The sequence below is a fragment of the Podarcis gaigeae genome (genome assembly GCF_964106915.1).
Source record: "Podarcis gaigeae genome assembly, chromosome: 1".
Lineage (NCBI taxonomy): Eukaryota > Metazoa > Chordata > Lepidosauria > Squamata > Lacertidae > Podarcis > Podarcis gaigeae.
The window spans coordinates 86,964,474-86,981,367 of record NC_139678.1 but is presented as its reverse complement, the minus strand read 5'-3'; the positions used below and the strand labels follow the sequence as shown (position 1 = coordinate 86,981,367).

General features: G+C 44.7%; 1 protein-coding gene across 44 annotated transcripts in view; it reads right to left on the bottom strand.

Annotated features, from left to right (window-relative positions):
- TNS1 (tensin 1) overlaps positions 1–16,894 on the bottom strand; it is a 330,451-nt gene that overhangs the window by 161,852 nt on the left and 151,705 nt on the right. For 6 of the 44 annotated variants that reach the window (XM_083727752.1, XM_083727762.1, XM_083727763.1 and 3 more), the window contains exon 1: positions 11,376–11,859. The exons of 26 other annotated variants lie outside the window; for them this stretch is intronic. In XM_083727752.1, coding sequence (XP_083583878.1) covers positions 11,376–11,402 — 27 coding nt within the window. In that variant the 5' untranslated portion in view covers positions 11,403–11,859. Of the gene's footprint in view, positions 1–11,375; positions 11,931–16,894 lie in introns of those variants that run through there. 12 more of the 44 variants (XM_083727753.1, XM_083727766.1, XM_083727760.1 and 9 more) reach the window with 5 other exon arrangements.

The following is a 16,894-nucleotide window of genomic DNA, read 5'->3' as shown; positions in this document are numbered from 1 at the left end:
TTAACTCATCTAGAACTATCTCTCTCTCTCTCTCTCTCTCTCTCTCTCTCTCTCTCACACACACACACACACACACACACAAGCACCTATGACCTGGACTCTCTTCATGATTTCCATGACCCACCAGCTGCAGGTCAATAATGCAACCAGCTAAGAGTTATAGCTACAGTAATAACATCTATACTGTCAAAGCCTAATGCTCTGTTAGTAAACCCAGCAATAGGCTACCAGTGATGCATTGTATTGTGGAACCGTAAATCCACTGCATTCCTTATGCCTTATTTAAGAAATACAAGCAAGCTCAATGATGCCGCTGGCGTCTGCGATCATACTTGATCATACTTCTATCTGATCTCTCCCACCTTCTTTCCCAAGTATTCAGTTCCTATCTGGCTCTAACTTGTCCTGCTATGGAATCTCAACTCCCTTCTGGTCAGCTGCGGCTTTATTTATTTAAAAGCCAGGATGACTGATAAAATATCACTAGGGCTTGAAACACTGTAATCTGAACTTAAGAAATACCATTACAAATGGCATCAGGAAGTTGCATATTTATAGCCTGGTGTTTGTTCCAGATCAGATTTGAAGAGATTACAAGGAAAAGCAAAAATGTCTCCATTTTTTTCTTCCCTTCTTGCATTTTTATTCTTACTAATCTGCCAGGGCAGCCTCACTTACTAGTCCACCCTCCTGGATCTAAGGTTAAGCAAAGGGTCTTTCTGGCTCACATCTTAATTACCAGGATGAGAAATTCTGCCTGGCTGACAATTCTGCCCACAATGCAACAGAACTCTTCATTCAGGTCTGCTTTTCCCTCATCACCACGGCCAGGACTCTGTTGATTCAGATGAGATTATGAAGATCTGTGATTTGTTCTCCCATCCTTTCGAATGTTTACAAAAAAAAAAATTAGGAGAAGGGATTTGGTTCAAGTCTATGGCATGCACATGTACACACACACACACATGAAAACTTGAGCCACATTCACTGCACAGTTAAGCTGAGATGTCTACATTTTAGACAGCCATTGTGCATACATGGATGACAGAACATGTATACAGGTGACAGCTTCATGGACAGGAGTTTGGGGGTTTGCAGGGGCAGAGAAAGCCCTGAGTCTTGAGGGGGAAAGGTGGGGTATAAATATATATATAATACCAATACCAAACAAGTAATGTGCATTGAATGAACCTCTGGTGTGTACAACAGTGTGCAATTGTAACTTGAAACACAGTGGAAGGTGGCTAATGTGTACATAGCCTGCATTACCAATGGGGAAAAACCCTTCCTCAAAATTACTTGCTCATGTAGGAAAAAATATAGGAGGGCACTTCCAAACTGTCACTATATATTCAGGTAGGGTTCAAACACATACTGGCAAATTCAGGCTATGCACTTATAGCTGAAACTCTGACTTCTCTAAAAGATTGGACACTTTGCAAAATTGGAAGATGACAGTAAAATGCATTTGTTTGATGCAGCATCACTTGACCTTCCTGTAAACAAATTAGAATGAATATTCAATAAATAGCTAACTTCGTCTAATCTCCCTGCAAACAAATCAGGTTGAATGCTCAATAATAAACAGGTGACCTGGAAGCAACCTCACCTGCGTCAGGAGGTGCTGCTATTGTCAGAACCACCCCTCCTTCTCTAGTCTCTAAAAACAAACCAAGAGCTATAAATCCTGACCAGCAGCTGCCAGGGTTTTTGCCTGTTTGGCGCTTGTGGAATGGGGGCCAGGATAACAAACCTCTTGAATACTTCCTAAAAACCTTCATTGTTGTGCCCTTTTGAGCGAGACACGGCAAGTGGCAGCTTCCTACTTACTGTTGTTTGCACAAGGAGAGGATTTTCATTTGCAGCTGGGCCTTTCTGTTTGCTGCTGTTGGCTCCCAAGCCTAAAAAGGCAAAGTTTACAAAGCTCCTCTTTGGGACTCATAGAGGGTGACGCTGAAAATTGGCTGGAAACCACCAGCTTCGAAGTCGGCAGAAGATCTCCTGACCCCAAACCTGCTGTTCCGCCCTGACTTTTTGCCTGAATCCACTCCTCCACAAAACCCTGCCCCACATAATCTTATGTTTACGCACATGGCACTCCAAAAGAATCCTGGCAGCTGCAGTTCTCCCCCCCACACACACACACAATAACTACAATTCCCAGTACCCTGAACCAGTGGCGTAGCGTGGGGGGTGCAGGGGGGGCCGGCCGCACCGGGCGCAACACCTGGGGTTAGGGTTAGGGGGCGCAAATCCACGGGTTAGGGGGCGCAAATCCATGGGTTAGAGGGCGCACATTACTTGCCTTGCCCCGGGTGCTGACAACCCACGCTACGCCACTGCCCTGAACTAACTACAGTTCCCAGGATGCTCTGGGGAAGTCGTGTGCTTTAAATGAGCTTCAGATGTTTCATGTGGATCTGCCTTTTCCTTCACATTTAGGAACAAGGGGGTCTGAGCATGACCTGCATGGGAGCACACTTGCCTGCCTTTGCACACATATGCTTATTTATGCAAAATCCAAATGGACTTACTGACATTTATACACATATTTAGGCTTAAAAGCTGACCTAGCCATAAAACCTGGGGCAGTTCACATAAATATTTACATAGGGAGGGCGGGGGTGGGGGAGAGAACAGCTTCTCTCCTACATTCATTTCCTGCCCCTTCAAGTGATTTCCCAGGCAGACACAGTGACATCAACTTTTAACAGCAACTGTAGTTGTTCCCTTCAAGTAAACCTAGCTACATGAACACTATATTCTTTCACCCAAAGAATTCTGGGCACTATAGTGTACCCCTCACCAAGTTATAATTCCCAGCAAGCCTTAACAAAGTACAGTTACTAATATGGGTACAGTACATGTGGACAAGTGGTCTAGTAAATATTTCGATACACTCATTACTTTTATAGACTTTTTTTGAAAGGCTGCTAAGAACTATGGTATGTACACACTTATATTTCAACAGATCAGAAGACTGTGTGTTTTCCAGAGGTCAATAGAAAGCTAAATCCAAATTGCACCTTTTTCCAGAATTTCAAATCTCAACATATGCTAGCAAAGCAGTTACTGTCCATCTCACCCAAAAGGTTATTTTTTACCAGTCAGCTAGCTGCGAATACTAACTGGTACACATGATAAGAAAGCAGGTAATGCTCTAAAAAGCAGCTACAAGGTGGGGGTTATGGGAAGCTCTCTACCTGGCAAACTAATTCTAAAATGCACATGTGCACCCATGAGTTTTTACTTTTTGCAGAAAATGTGAGAGAGAAGACAAAGTCACCTGTAGATTTCTGCCTGCTTAGTATGCTAATCAAATTCCCTTTGCGCCAACTCTCCCAGCTAAACTCATCTAGAGTTTGCTATGTCTGCCTATCTAGATAAATGATTTACCAGCTTTGATTTTTTTTCCCCCTGGCAGCAGCTCCCAGCTGACATCTGAGGGTGGTGGGGGGTCTAATCTACAAACACCTGCCTTACCTTATGGGTTTCACTTCCTGGCCTTCATCCTATTTTCCAAGCTGAGGCATTGACCCCCAGTAACCAAGGTCTTGCTCAGGATGAGGGTGGGAAACCCAAATTGACTTCATCCACTTATTCCAGGCCAGCACACAGCCTGAGGGAATCCTACTTATGTCTGCAGCAAAGACAGGTTTTACCTGTCACACACACTCAGAGCCAAATCCCAGACTAGAATTGGCCACAGCGGTGAGGAAAAGGCCAGTGCAAAGTTTGATGCCTTTGACCTGTCATTTACCCTTCCACTAGGTTTTATCTGTTACTTTTCAGATGAACAAGAGTCTCCTGTCTCTGACCTTAGGCTTGAACAAAAATAGCTGCTTCCCAGCTGGCTGTTTTAGCGCATTCATGTTTAGCATTCATGCTACATTGTTTCAACAAATGTTAAACTAATCTACTGCATTCACCTTGAGCAGCCTCCACCAGGGTGCTTTTTCCAGACATCTTGAGTTCCCATGTTACGGAGCTGATCTACAAACGCCTCCAGCCATGTGTTGCACACACCTACCTGCCACATTCTCACCCCACTAAATGCATCTGATAAACAAGTATGTAGCTGCCAATGGAAATTCACATAACAATAAATCAGCTGGCCCTAACATTACTCCAGACATGGCTACCCTCATGGAATTTTCCAGGGACTGGCACCCTGACCCCCAGTGAGTGCTTGTCAATAATCCCAAGTATAATGCAAATTAGTCACATTGCCTACAGCACACTTCTCCTTCACACCATTGCTTAAGCCCTTCCTTTGCTGTCACCGAGCCATAAGTTGTTACCCTTTCTCTCCTTCCTTCCCTCTGCTTTCTTCTCCATTGAAAGCTTCTTGGGGCAGAGACCTGTCTTTTGTGTTCATGATGCACCAAACCATGTACACTGATAGCACTGCATAAATCAGAAGAATAATATTGTGCTTCCTCCAATTGTCCTTTATATCCTCTAGCACTTTCGTAATGTTGGGAGTCCTTCAGTGAGTGAGCTGTGATCTGCTTTCAAATGTTTGAACCAACAGCTATCAGCACACTGGACTCCCGACTTTGTTCCTGGAACTCCTTGGTGATGGCATTCACAAAACATATGTAACAACCAAGCATGTCCATGCTACGATTTAAAAAATAAAATTGCACCAGGAAGTGCTGCTTTTGCAACAAACAGGAATGTTGCCAAGAACCCCATCCAAGAAAGCAGGAGCTTGTAGCCAACTTTCTGATGGTGCCAGACCCAACAGCTCAGCGGCAGTGTACGCCCATGGTCTCCTCCTCCCTTTCTAGCCTGGGATGATTTCTTGGATCTATACAGCCTAATGGAAACCCAGGCAGGGAGTCATGGTCAATCCACCCAAACGCCGTTCAATGACTCAGCACAGCCTCAATGACTCAGCAGTCTCAGTAGTGCCAACCAGCGTGCCTGTTAGCCATCTGGTTCTCACCCTGGGCGTGCAAAAACAAACAAACAGTGCACTCCCAGACAGGGCCAGGCTAATGGAATGCATGTACACATCCCTGATCATATTAATATAGTTCCCCTCCATGGCACCAGGCCTGATGCACATGTTCAAAAGTGTTCAAAACACTGTGTCATGCGAGAGGCTTCACATGCTAGGCACCTTGAAGCCCTAATAACCCCCACTTCTGCAACACAGTCTGGACCTGGCATAGTGGAAAATTAAAGAACTCATCTCCTACCCCAGCAAGTTTGAGATGGCAGAGGATTCCTTCTTACTCAGCAGCTCTAGGAACTGATATCCCTGCTCTGTCCCCATCCCAATTATTTACCACATCTGCCTCAAGAGAGGTATACCTATAGCCTTTTTTATGCTTATGCAGAAGTCCCAGTATTGACAGGTCAACAAAATTATTCAACAACACACTGGAGAGGCACAATGCAGACAAGAGTGTCTGGAGCGGCTAACGGGAAGAATGGGATGACCCAGGGATAGCCAAGTGAAGTGTATCCAAACAAGCAGGAAATAATAAAAAACACTTCCCAAAGAGTTCATCCAGTACCAAGAAGCCTCAGTGTGTCTTCCACAATTAGAAATGTTACACCGAGACAGCTTTTGTTGAAAATGAAGGTGCCATGTAATGGCTGAAAAATGTAAGCGTCACGCACCACATGGATTGCCCAAACCATGAGAGTTTCCTTGCCAGTGTCAGCTGCCAAAAGGAGTGTGATGCTGCCACACAGCAACATTTCCACAAGTCTCCATGTGGTGAGTACTGGCTATTTGTGTGTTTGAAGTACACAACTGGAGAGCTGAAAAGAGCCAGTGTGGTGCACTGACTAGACCAAAGTGTAGGTCTTGATCTGGAGGGACCCGTGCTCACCTCCACATCTAGCCATGAACCTCTCTAGGTGATATTGAGCCAATCACCATTTCTTAACCTAACCCTCCCTGAAGGGTTTTTGTGTGGTAAAATAGGGAAAAGCCCCATGTATTGCCATCCTGAGCTCCTTAGAGAAAGGACGGGAGAATGCCATCTCTACAGTGGGAGAGAATCCATTTACACTCCCAGCAAGAGAAAAACAGAACCTATGGATACACATAGAGATTAGAGTGTGAAGCAGCAAAAGAGCTGGAAGGCACAAACATTGTATGTTGAAAGGGAAATGCATACATTTAGCAAACAAACAGCTTCCTTGCAGATATAGATATCTATGTATGATTTCCCAGAGTGCATCTGGGTGGGCAGAGAGGCATAACGGGCTCCGATACTACTTAGTTATTGGCATCTGCTTAGTTACACTTGGCAGTATGTAAGCACAGCATTGCCTGCAAAACTCACTTCAACCTCAGACCAAAAGTAATTTGCTGTTATTAGATCTCAACTAAGATATTGCAAGAACCAGCAGGCCTGGGAAAGGAGGTCTGTCTCCAGAGGCAAATACCACTGGCCTGTCTCAAACATCTTTAAATGCCAGGCCACCCCCATGTAGAAGACAGCAGCCAGTTGCATGGTTTACACCTGGTGGGAAAAGAACCAAGGGGACCAAAAAATAAAGAAAGCAGTCTTAGAGTTTATATTTTCCAGCTTTGAGCAGAAACTAGGATGAAATTGATTAGGCTTAGGCTCAAGTAAAGAATATAGAAGTAAGATAAGATAATTGTTTTCTACTATGTGAAAGAGAACAGAGATCACTTGTTTTCTGCAGATGCTGAGGATAGCATAAGGGGGAACCACTTTTCATTTTAATAAGGTGCAATTCAGGCTTTATGCAACACTGAGAAATGTCTGCAAACATGGATATGTCCCTCACTGAAGCTACTGTTTGATCTGAACACAGGCCTTGGATTTATGCACAATAAATTGCCAATGTCTTGGGGGAGAGGTAGCAAAGAAAGTGAGAAGGATGTCTAAGGCCAAGAGGGGCAGGAGCAAAGAAAGAGACTTAGAACCACAAGGGGGTGGGGGGGCAAGAAGTTGCAATGTTTAGCTCTTTGACTTCAGAGCCTTCATCAGTGCAAGCATTCAGAATAATTCACTCTTTTTCTTCTACAGTTTTGTAAGGACTAGAAATTATTATCTTCCATTATATGCACCGGAGTTTTATAAAGGAGGAGGTGGAGGAGGACATGCGGAAAGGGCTTATAGTCTCATTAAACCAAATAATGTTTCAGTTTGCTGATTCTGCACTGTTATACTGCACTGTTATACATGCCCATGATTACATTTTAACAGATGCATTTAAATGATAGTGAAAATGCTTAAAGTGCAGACCCAACCTGCTCCCTGCTGTTAATGGCTGGGAGGAAGAGGACTGTGTGTAACTGCATCCCCAAATAGCCCCCATCAGTGCAGAAGAGTGCCATCATTTGCCATGGGTGAATGGAGGGCTCCACCACAGCAGAGACTCCAGTTTCGCCCACACAGACTGAAAACCACTACTCATGATTCTCCCACCAGTAATAGTAATCAAAAATCCCCCATACAAGGTATTTCAGGAGAAGGGTGCCAGTGGATTTGGATCTGGTTGATCCACAGTCCTCCAAATCCCCCTAAAGAGCTGATTCTCGGGGTCCTCTGCTTTGCCACCCTGGATCTGGCATAGTGGGAAATTAAAGAACTCACCCCCTGCACCAGCAGGTTTGAGATGGCAGAGGATTAAAGAGATTCCTTCTTGCTCGGCAGTTCTAGGAACTGATATCCCTGCTCTGTCCCCATCCCAATTATTCACCATCTATCTCAAGAGAGTAGAGTGCCTTCTAATACTTATGGCCCTTTTTATGCTTCTGCAGAAGTCCCAGTGTTGACATGTCAACAAAAGTATTCAGCAAAACACTGGAGAAATGCACAATGAAAACAACAGTGGCTAGAGCAGCTAATGGGAAGCATGGGATGGTCCAAAGAGATAGCCAAGTTAAGTGAGTCCAAACAAGCAGAAAATAAACACACTTCCCAAAGAGTTCACCCAGCCCCAGGAAGCCTCATTAATGTTACACCCTTCCACAAAACAATGCCCCAAGCACACTGCTTTAATTGCCAAGGCAGATTTATTGTAAAGAACTCTAGCCCTTTGTTAAGTGTTTTGCTGAAGCTTTCTCCCCTCAACTCACCCTAGAAATACGGTGAAGTCCAAACATGGGTTAAAACCACATAGCTGTCTCACAGCATTCCTCCTATGCAGGAAGATTGGCTTCATGAACACATCTACAATGATTTGGGGAAAAGGTGCTGGTGGCACTGTGGTCTAAACCACTGAGTTTCTTGGGCTTGCTGATTGGAAGGTCGGCAGTTCGAATCTGAGTGATGGGGTGAGCTCCCATTGCTCTGTCCCAGCTTCTGCCAACCTAGCATTTCAAAAGCATACCAAGGCAAATAGATAAATAGGTACCGCTGCAGTGGAACAGTAAACAGCGTTTCTGTGCGCTCTGGCAATCGTCACGGTCCTCCATGTGCCAGTAGTGATTTAATCATGACCCAGAAAGCTGTGGACAAACACTGGCTCCCTCGGCCTGAAAAGGGAAATGAGCACCATACCCCATAGTTGCCTTTGATTGGACTTAACCGCCCAGGGTTCCTTTACCTTTACCTTACACAGGTCCTGTCTTTTCAACTATAGCTTCATTTCTCAATTACTATATGTGCACTGGTAAGCTAACGTGCATGGGTTTGGGGGGGTGGTTTTTGCCTAAATGTGGGTACCCAGTCACCTGCAAACAGTGCTTGTTTGGACAATATGATGGAAGATTTGTCTTCACTGGAGAAGCAAATCTAAAAATCTAACAAAATTAGTGATCTGAGAATGAGACACACAAGAGGGGGACTGGCCACCTGTTTTCAACACAGACGTGAACTGTTATCGTGGCTCTCCCCAACACAACTTCCTTCTCCATCTGCCTCACCTTGCTGCCACTGCAGGCAGAGGTTTTTTTAAAAAAAATAAGTTTAACAAAAATATAAAACCTTGCAAAAGAAATTCCATACATAATTGTCTCTTTATTCAGCCTTTCTCAACTTATGGGTCCCCAGATGTTGTTGAACTACAACTCCCATCACCCCTAGCTAGCAAGGCCAGAGCTCAGGGATGATGGGAGTTGTAGCCCAACAACATCTGGGGACCCAAAGGTTGAGAACAGAGGGTGCACATCTCCACCCAGGACCTGACTAAATCTGAATTGGGGCCATAATACAAAGCAAATGTCAATCAAATGTTGAAGGATGTGGTATACTGAACTCTGTTGCTGAACGCATAGGAATCACACCAAGCAAAGCTTGACATGTTGCTTGACATTAAAGCAAAATAAACCACACAGATCAGAACTTAAAAGCCCATCTATCTCAGAAGGATTTTAATGTGCTTACCCTTTTCTGAAATGTGCCCATTGTTTGACTGTAATTGAACTTTTTTCCACATAATGTTTGGTGCTCTTGTGTTTATCATTGTGCCTGGGCTCAGAGGTTGTAGTCACTGATGTTGATTTAGTGGATAAACATTGAACATCTCACCACATACCTGCATACCAGCCTGTATTAGTGAGTCCTTCTGCCTGAGAAAAATGACCCCTTGGCTAACCTCTGTTGGGTGAGGGATTCCTCCCCCTGCAACCTAGAATGCTGTCCAATATGCCCAAGATTCATGTCACAACATGCAGTTACTCTAAGCTTTTCTCTCTCTAACATGTACTCTGCACAGACTGCCTGGAGCTTGTTGATTTCTGTAGCCTCCGGCCGGTCATGAGAAGCTTCCGACAGCGGCCTTTGTTTTGCTTTTTTTGTAGGATGACGCATCCATTTCCAGGCTTGCAAAGGCTGTTTCCTTTTTCAAAGAACAGATCGCGGACCAAGCCTAAATCCATCTGTGCTGAAAGCTCTGCTCAGAGTGTGAAATCAAGCCAGACATACCATCGCGTTAGCCTAGCTTTCTCTGGGACTGTCAAGCCTCTCTCGATAAGTCTCCTAAGAAAAATCAGAGCATCTGGGGTACAGCACGGATACTTGCCATGCTGAGGAAATGAGAAGAATTCTGGATTTCTGCAACTTGGGTTCTTGAATTTCATGCCACCAAACTATGTGGGCATTCATTAACCAGAAGAACAATTACTGCAGGACCTGACATCGAAGGCAGAAAGAGACGGTGCCAGCCACGGACCCCCCAGTCTGGAAAACGGTCAGAATTATCCCATCTCTTTCCTAACAAAACCCTCACAGAGTGTAGACATTGGTGTTAAAGGCTGGAGTTACTGCTCTCTGGATAGAAGGTGGATTGGGAGAGCTTTACAAAAATATTGCAAATATATATTGGATAGTGGATCCCTGCAGCTTAGTTAATGAAGAGCTTCAGTTAAGATTTAAAGCGAGGAACACAAACCAGAGCTGAAATTATGAGCAAGTTTGAATCCATGTGCTTTGAGGAATTCTTCAGTAAAAATCTGGACCTGCTGCTGACTCTGACTTTCAGCTGTGACAACTTTAGCTCCTTACAATTGCTACTAAAAATCAAAGTTAATGCTACCTGCAGTTCATGTGACACACTGATTCTACCACTGACACTTCTAAATATATGAACATGCTACCAAAAAAAATTCCACAATCGCGCTTAATGAGCAATCAATGACAAGGATCACTTCTGCTCTGATGGTAAAGTTAATCAGACTTGGCAAGTGATATGTGTACATGTCTATATGCTGGGGATTTAGGAAAGTGGTCAAATCTGAATTTTGCTTTACACATCTCCTTCTGATATAAAATAACTTCACCCTTTTGAAATCTAACTTTGGCACTTTCTTCTGATTGCTGCCTGCAAACGCCTTCCAATCCTTCCAATTATTTGCCCCATAGTCCTTACCAAGCTGATGAGCCAACAGGTGGAGGGGGCAGAGTTTATGTGCAGGCACCCACCTTCAGCTCTGCATTCTCCTCCTCACTTTCACAGTGCTGAATCCAAAACTGTCCCATCAAACCTGCCTGCTACAGTATATTCTTTTATGCCAGCTAACAGTGGTGCTAGCAGGGTTATGGGTGCAGAATGACAGACCATTTCCTTTACATACCGAAGGAAAGATACGCCTGTCCCAATAAAAAGGAGAGAACACAGAAGCACACTGAACTGAAAATAGATTACTATGGGAACAGAAGAACGGTACAGCACATAATCCTTCAACAGCATATTCCTAACTTTCTTCAGATGTTTATTGCTTTCCCCAAATGCCCAGCTGGTTTTTTTTTTAGCTGTCACCATTTTGCAACTCATTTTATAATCCCTGTATACTTCTAGCCCCTAGAATTTTTGTGATTAAACTAAATGCATTTCTTCACTCACTTTCAAGCAGTTCTTCTGATTTCCCACTGACACTTCTCCCAACTTTCCTATTAAATCAGGGGAGGGGGGTGGGAAAGACAGATAAATAGTACCTGGTTCATTACGCTTCCAAAATCCATCTCGCTGCGCTGTTCTATCTCAAATTGCACCTCCAAGATGGTTACTACATCCAAGGGACAGGAAACTCTTGGCCTCACCTTAGTGAGCTTCTCCTTCTGCCATAGTGAAGCAAGAAGCAGCAATTGTTTGTGCAAAAGTTAGCCAGTGCAGATGCTGTTAGTCAAAGCTGGCAGAGAGGAGGAAGAAGTTACACAGTATTCTGTTGAAGATGGAGAGGAGCCAAGGTCTTGATTTCAGACATCGGTGAAAGGGGAGGCAGACCTGCTTGTCTGGGGCTTTCTGGGGTGGTGAGCTTGGGAGAGCAGGGTGTGCAGTGTGATTAAGCAGAGAGGAAAAAGCTTTCAGACTCGAAAGGGATTTTCCTTCCCAATCTCCACCTTATTAGCACAGCCTCTCTTCCCCCCCACCCCACCCGTCAATGCATCACTGTCCAAGTACAACACCACACACGCCCAAAAACAACACCACTAGCTGTGCGGGGCTCTTTTTCCCTCCTTCGGCTTTAAAGGGCATGGCATTCATAAGCTAGCCCATATGAAGAATCAGAGTGGGAGTCCAAGGGGCAGGGAGAGAATGGATTGTTTCTTGGAGGGGAGGGTGAAATAAAACATTGCAAATTCCTCATGCAAACGGGCTGCCCGTCTGAGTCTTATCAGCCCGTCCAGACACACGGCTGGAAAATGGGGCATGTCTGCCATGCCATTCTTAATGGAGAGCAGAGTTAAGCAGAGGTGTCCTGGGGACTTTCTCAGGAAAGCTATACCTCATGCTCCATCTTCGAAAATGACCTCTCCACAGAACTCATGCTGGCCTGGCCCACAAGCGCAGCTCACTAAGGTGGGCATGAGGGGGCAGAGTTCTGAGGTGAAAGAATCAACTGCACTGCTTTCAGTGTTGGCTTGCTCCCTTTGGGAGTGGTAGGGCAGAAGGCAAGGAGACCAACAGTAGGTGGCACCACAGCCAATTCATTCTAGTTTTGACCCCATCCTCCCACCTTCCAAGTTCTACAAGGACAATCATGAGGCTAAGGAGGAAGGAGCTGACAGCCAGTGCCATGCTCTGGACTGGTTGTAGGTAAGAAATCAGGCAGGTGGGGGGTCGCTGAGGGCAGACTGAGGTTGGTGAGGCAGTGCTCCATTGTCCCTAGTGGGTCAGCCTCCACTGACCACTTTAGACTGCAAGTGGGAGGATCACATTTGTTAATGCCCACCTGTGCTTAAAGATTTCTTGCAAGAAGAAAACCAACAATGCAGGAAATGGGTTGAGCTATAATTTTTATCCCTGATAAACTATTTTTCCCCTACAGGGATTTTAATATGGGGAAACATTTTTAAATAAAGGACTCCCAGACTTACACTCTGGGGTGGCACTACTATCTCAGGATCTGGCCGCTTCAGGCTGCTGCATCTGTAGACAACCCAAAGACACCCCATATAATTAGTCCAGACAGCCCAACGTCTTTCCAAATGTGAGCTGTTCTCAGATAACATAGGAACAGAGTCAGACCGCTAGTCCATCAACTCAATATTGTCTACATTGGCTGGAAGTAGCTCTCCAGAGTTTCAAACAAGGAATTTTCCCAAGCTAGAGGTTGAACCGGGAACCTTCTGCATGCAAAGTGGATTCTCTCCCACTGAGCTCCTGCCCTTCCCCCAGACAAATCAATTTCTATAGAATGCTAGAGAGCAGTCACTTCCAAAATTCTGAAGTCCCACAGAATGCAATTGCTCTTACACACACGGAATACTGTGTCATAAATTGTGTTCAGCATAGAGCCCTGCTTCCATTAATCCTTTTACAACCAGCACAAGGAGGCTCAAGGAATGTTTAGACAAGACACTCACCATTTCCCAGTTTTGTTTACCTAGCTGTCCATGTCAGATCATACACAGAACATGAGGGACAGGCCATGATGCGCCCCGCCTTAACCCGTAATTACTGGGTAAGCTTTTGGCTATTCCCTGACAATGCGGAGAACAGCAATTGAGAATGTGTGCAGAGTAAGGCCAAGTCTAAGGCTGTAGTCCTATACTCACTTACTATCATTGAATCCAATGGAACTTTTCTGAATAGCTATGCATAGAATTGTGCTGTAAGGCTGAAAAAGAGGAATAAAAAAACTGCATTTCTCTGACTCAAGGACATAAACTTACATGTTACATGCAAACTTCACCAGCCCTTTTTTTTTAATTCCAGATTTTTTTATTTCTATCTATTTCTATTCCCATCTTTCTTCCAAGGAGCTTGAGGAAGCAAACAAAATTATCCCCTTCTCATTTCATCCTCGCAACAGCCCTGTGAGGTTGGTCAGGCTGAGAGACAGTGGCTGGCCCAGGGTCACCCTTTGAGCTTCATGCTGAATGGGGATTTGTACCCTGGTCTCCCAAGCTGCTTCTCCACCCACCCTCAATATTCTAGCAGTTGCGGGGGGGGGACTTGTGGCCCTCCAGCTCCCATCAGCCCAGCCATGGTCAATGGTTAGAGATTATGGGTGTTACAGTCCAGTGACACCTAGAGGACCACACACAACCTTGGCTGACAAGGGTACACACCTATATTTGTAGCCCTGTGGAATGGAAGGGAATCAGCTGGAGAGGGGTGTTTTTGGACAGGAAAATGCCCAACAGGGAGATGAAAGATGTGCTCAGAATAGACAGACTTGTGCACAAAGGCTGCATTTTACTTCTGATTCTGTGGGAGTATCGAGACCAACGACGTTTGTAAGAGAAATTTCTGGATCAGGCTCCACAGTGCCTATTAAGCAAGTATGAAATACCCACAGCCCTGCCCTTCTATTAGCCCATCCTTTCTCTCCTGATTACCCGCCCCCTTGCAGAATCCCACGAGAGACACAGAGGAACTGACATTTTACATTCACTTACTCATGGCAGATGCTAGCATTCACCAGGTACAATTGCAACGTCAACAAAATCCAGGCAGCGAGAAGGTTCCACTGAGCTCCTTTTAAACTGCCCAAACATTTGGGCAGCTGGACAGTTCCTTTAAGGGCAGTTCTTTGGAAGACAGCACAGGAACTGGTCCCTCCCTTACTTCTGGGATTAATTCTTCTCTCAGCCTTTTTAAAAATTTCCATCAGCTCAAGGGGAGTCGCATTGCATGCATTATGATCCCCCCGCTCACACACCTCCCTGGCCAGAAGCCTATACCTCCCAAAACACAGTCGGCCCTTGATGAGTCAAGCTTTCCGGGTGCCTCCCCCTCTTCCCATCCCTACGCTGCAACTTTATTGCACATCTGGATCCAGTTGTGGCTTGCACATTAGGGGCATTTGTCTCGGAGATGGCTGCTTCTAAAAAGCTGGAGCCGCCAAATGTCTCAAACAAAAGAAGAAAGAGAAGGGAACATTTTAAAACCAAGGGATTTGCTGCCGTTCCCGGACTCGACCGTGTGAGCTTGCCGAAGATGGAAGCTTGGAAGGGGATCCTGAACAATGCTGTGACCCTGCAGAGTGCCTGGCCACCACGGAATACTTTAGAGAATGAGAGGTGACATACCAGGATAAGCTCTTGGGAATGGAGAAAGCCAGAAAGTCTCAAGCGGTGTCCTTCCAAGACACTAATCGCCAAATGAATGGATATCCACAGGTCCTTCCCTTGTCGCCTGCTCTTCCACAGTTCTCCCTGCCTGTGCTCAGGCTGCTTCAGCTGTGCCCACCCCTTCCCTGCTTTTGCACAGAAGTGTGGCTGAACTGAAAGATGGTGCCTGCACTCTTCATGAATTGATTTCTTCAGTATGCGAAGTGTCCACCTGACTGCTGGCAATGGGAACCTTCTATATTATTTATACGATGTATGGACTGATGTTTGAAATCTTCCACTGTAGAGAGCAGTGCATTTCCTTTTTGGAAGACCTGGTGGATGGGTACTCCACTTCCCCTCACATCATTGGCCAGAGAAGACCATTGAATAGTGACTAACCTATCCAGCTGCAATCAACCAGCACCTCGATGTATCTCCTCATTCTGCTACCTCTCTTGGACCACAAAAGCAGGGATGGGGAGTGTATCAAAGCAGGGCACAGTACACAGTTTCCAAAAAAGGACTGTTGTTCCTCCAGACTGTCACTATTATGCAGGAGGGATACAAGCACATATTAGAACCGTAGGTTTCTGCAGTTAAACTGGATTAAAGGGCTTTGTTGCCCCAGCCCAACGAATCCACTTTTAAAAAAGAATCAGGTTTTTTTGCCATTTACAAAGTTATGGGGAAATGCATCGAAATGTCTGGGGTGTCTGAATAACAGGAAGACGTATAAACACCCCACTAGCAAATCAGAATGAATGCTCAATAAAGATTGGATATAATCTAACATCCAGACAGGCATTGTGCAAGCAAATTAGGTGCTCAATAAACAGGTAATCTGGAAAGGCAATGCTCAATGCTTGATGAGTCAATCTTTGACCTGGTTTTTTTCCTCTCCCCCCCCCCCCCTCCTTTGTGCCTCGCCCTCCTGTGGGCATCTGAGCAGACATCTTCATATCTTCTGAAGCTCTTTCCTTCCCCTTGCTCACACACAGTGCTATTTTTCTTGAAAAAGAGGTGCTGAAAGTCAACATGAGCGCCTCCCTTGTTCTCTTATAATGGCAATGGCACCCACCTGATTGGTGCCAGAACTGAGCTCTGGCAAGTTCCAGCTGGGGGGAAAAGCCCTGCTCACACAGCTGATAATATCCAAGATCTTGTTGTTGTTTCTTCTTGTTGTTCTGTTAATGAACTTATTAGATCACCATTTATTTATTTTATTCCTCAATATTCAATATTCTCCTTCGCATTCCTCCTCTGTCTCATGTTGTCATTTGACCATCGGTCATGTGATCCCAAGAACTTCTGTTTATCTCTATCGGCTTTCATCTGCTTCCTTCGCACACTCTGCAACATCATCACTTACCTCTGTACTTCCTTTCTCGCTTGTCTGTTTTGCTCTGCTGTGTTGATCATGCTTCTTTTTCCTCTGTCATCCTGTTTACTCCAAGTGTTCATTATCTCTATAGTTCATTCTGCTGAAGGTCTATGGTGTAAAGATCATTCTTCTCCTGAATACTTTCATTGCAGTTTTATGTTTTCTTCAGCTCTGTCCTCAGCTAAGCAATTAAAATTTTCTTCTCATATACATTTCTCATCCCCTACTCTTTCCTTTTTGTAAACTTTACTTCTTCAACCTGCCACCCGGGTTCTTCTTTCTTTAGTCCACTAGCTTTTAGTGAATTTTCTTTGGACAAGACTTTTTTCTATCTGCCCTTCATTTTGAACATCTTCTGCATTGCTTTTTTCCTGCCATTTCTTCCATATCATTAAGATGCTGATTCCTTTGCTTCTTTTTCTCTAACTTATCTGATTTGTTTCCATTTAAATCCATGCTAATACTAATCTTCTTGACCAAGTTCCCATGTAAAATTATATTACCCTTTTGAACTTTCCTTCTAGGTTCTATTCTACATTTGCCATGTTTCTGTCTTCCGGTTCTTCCTTTA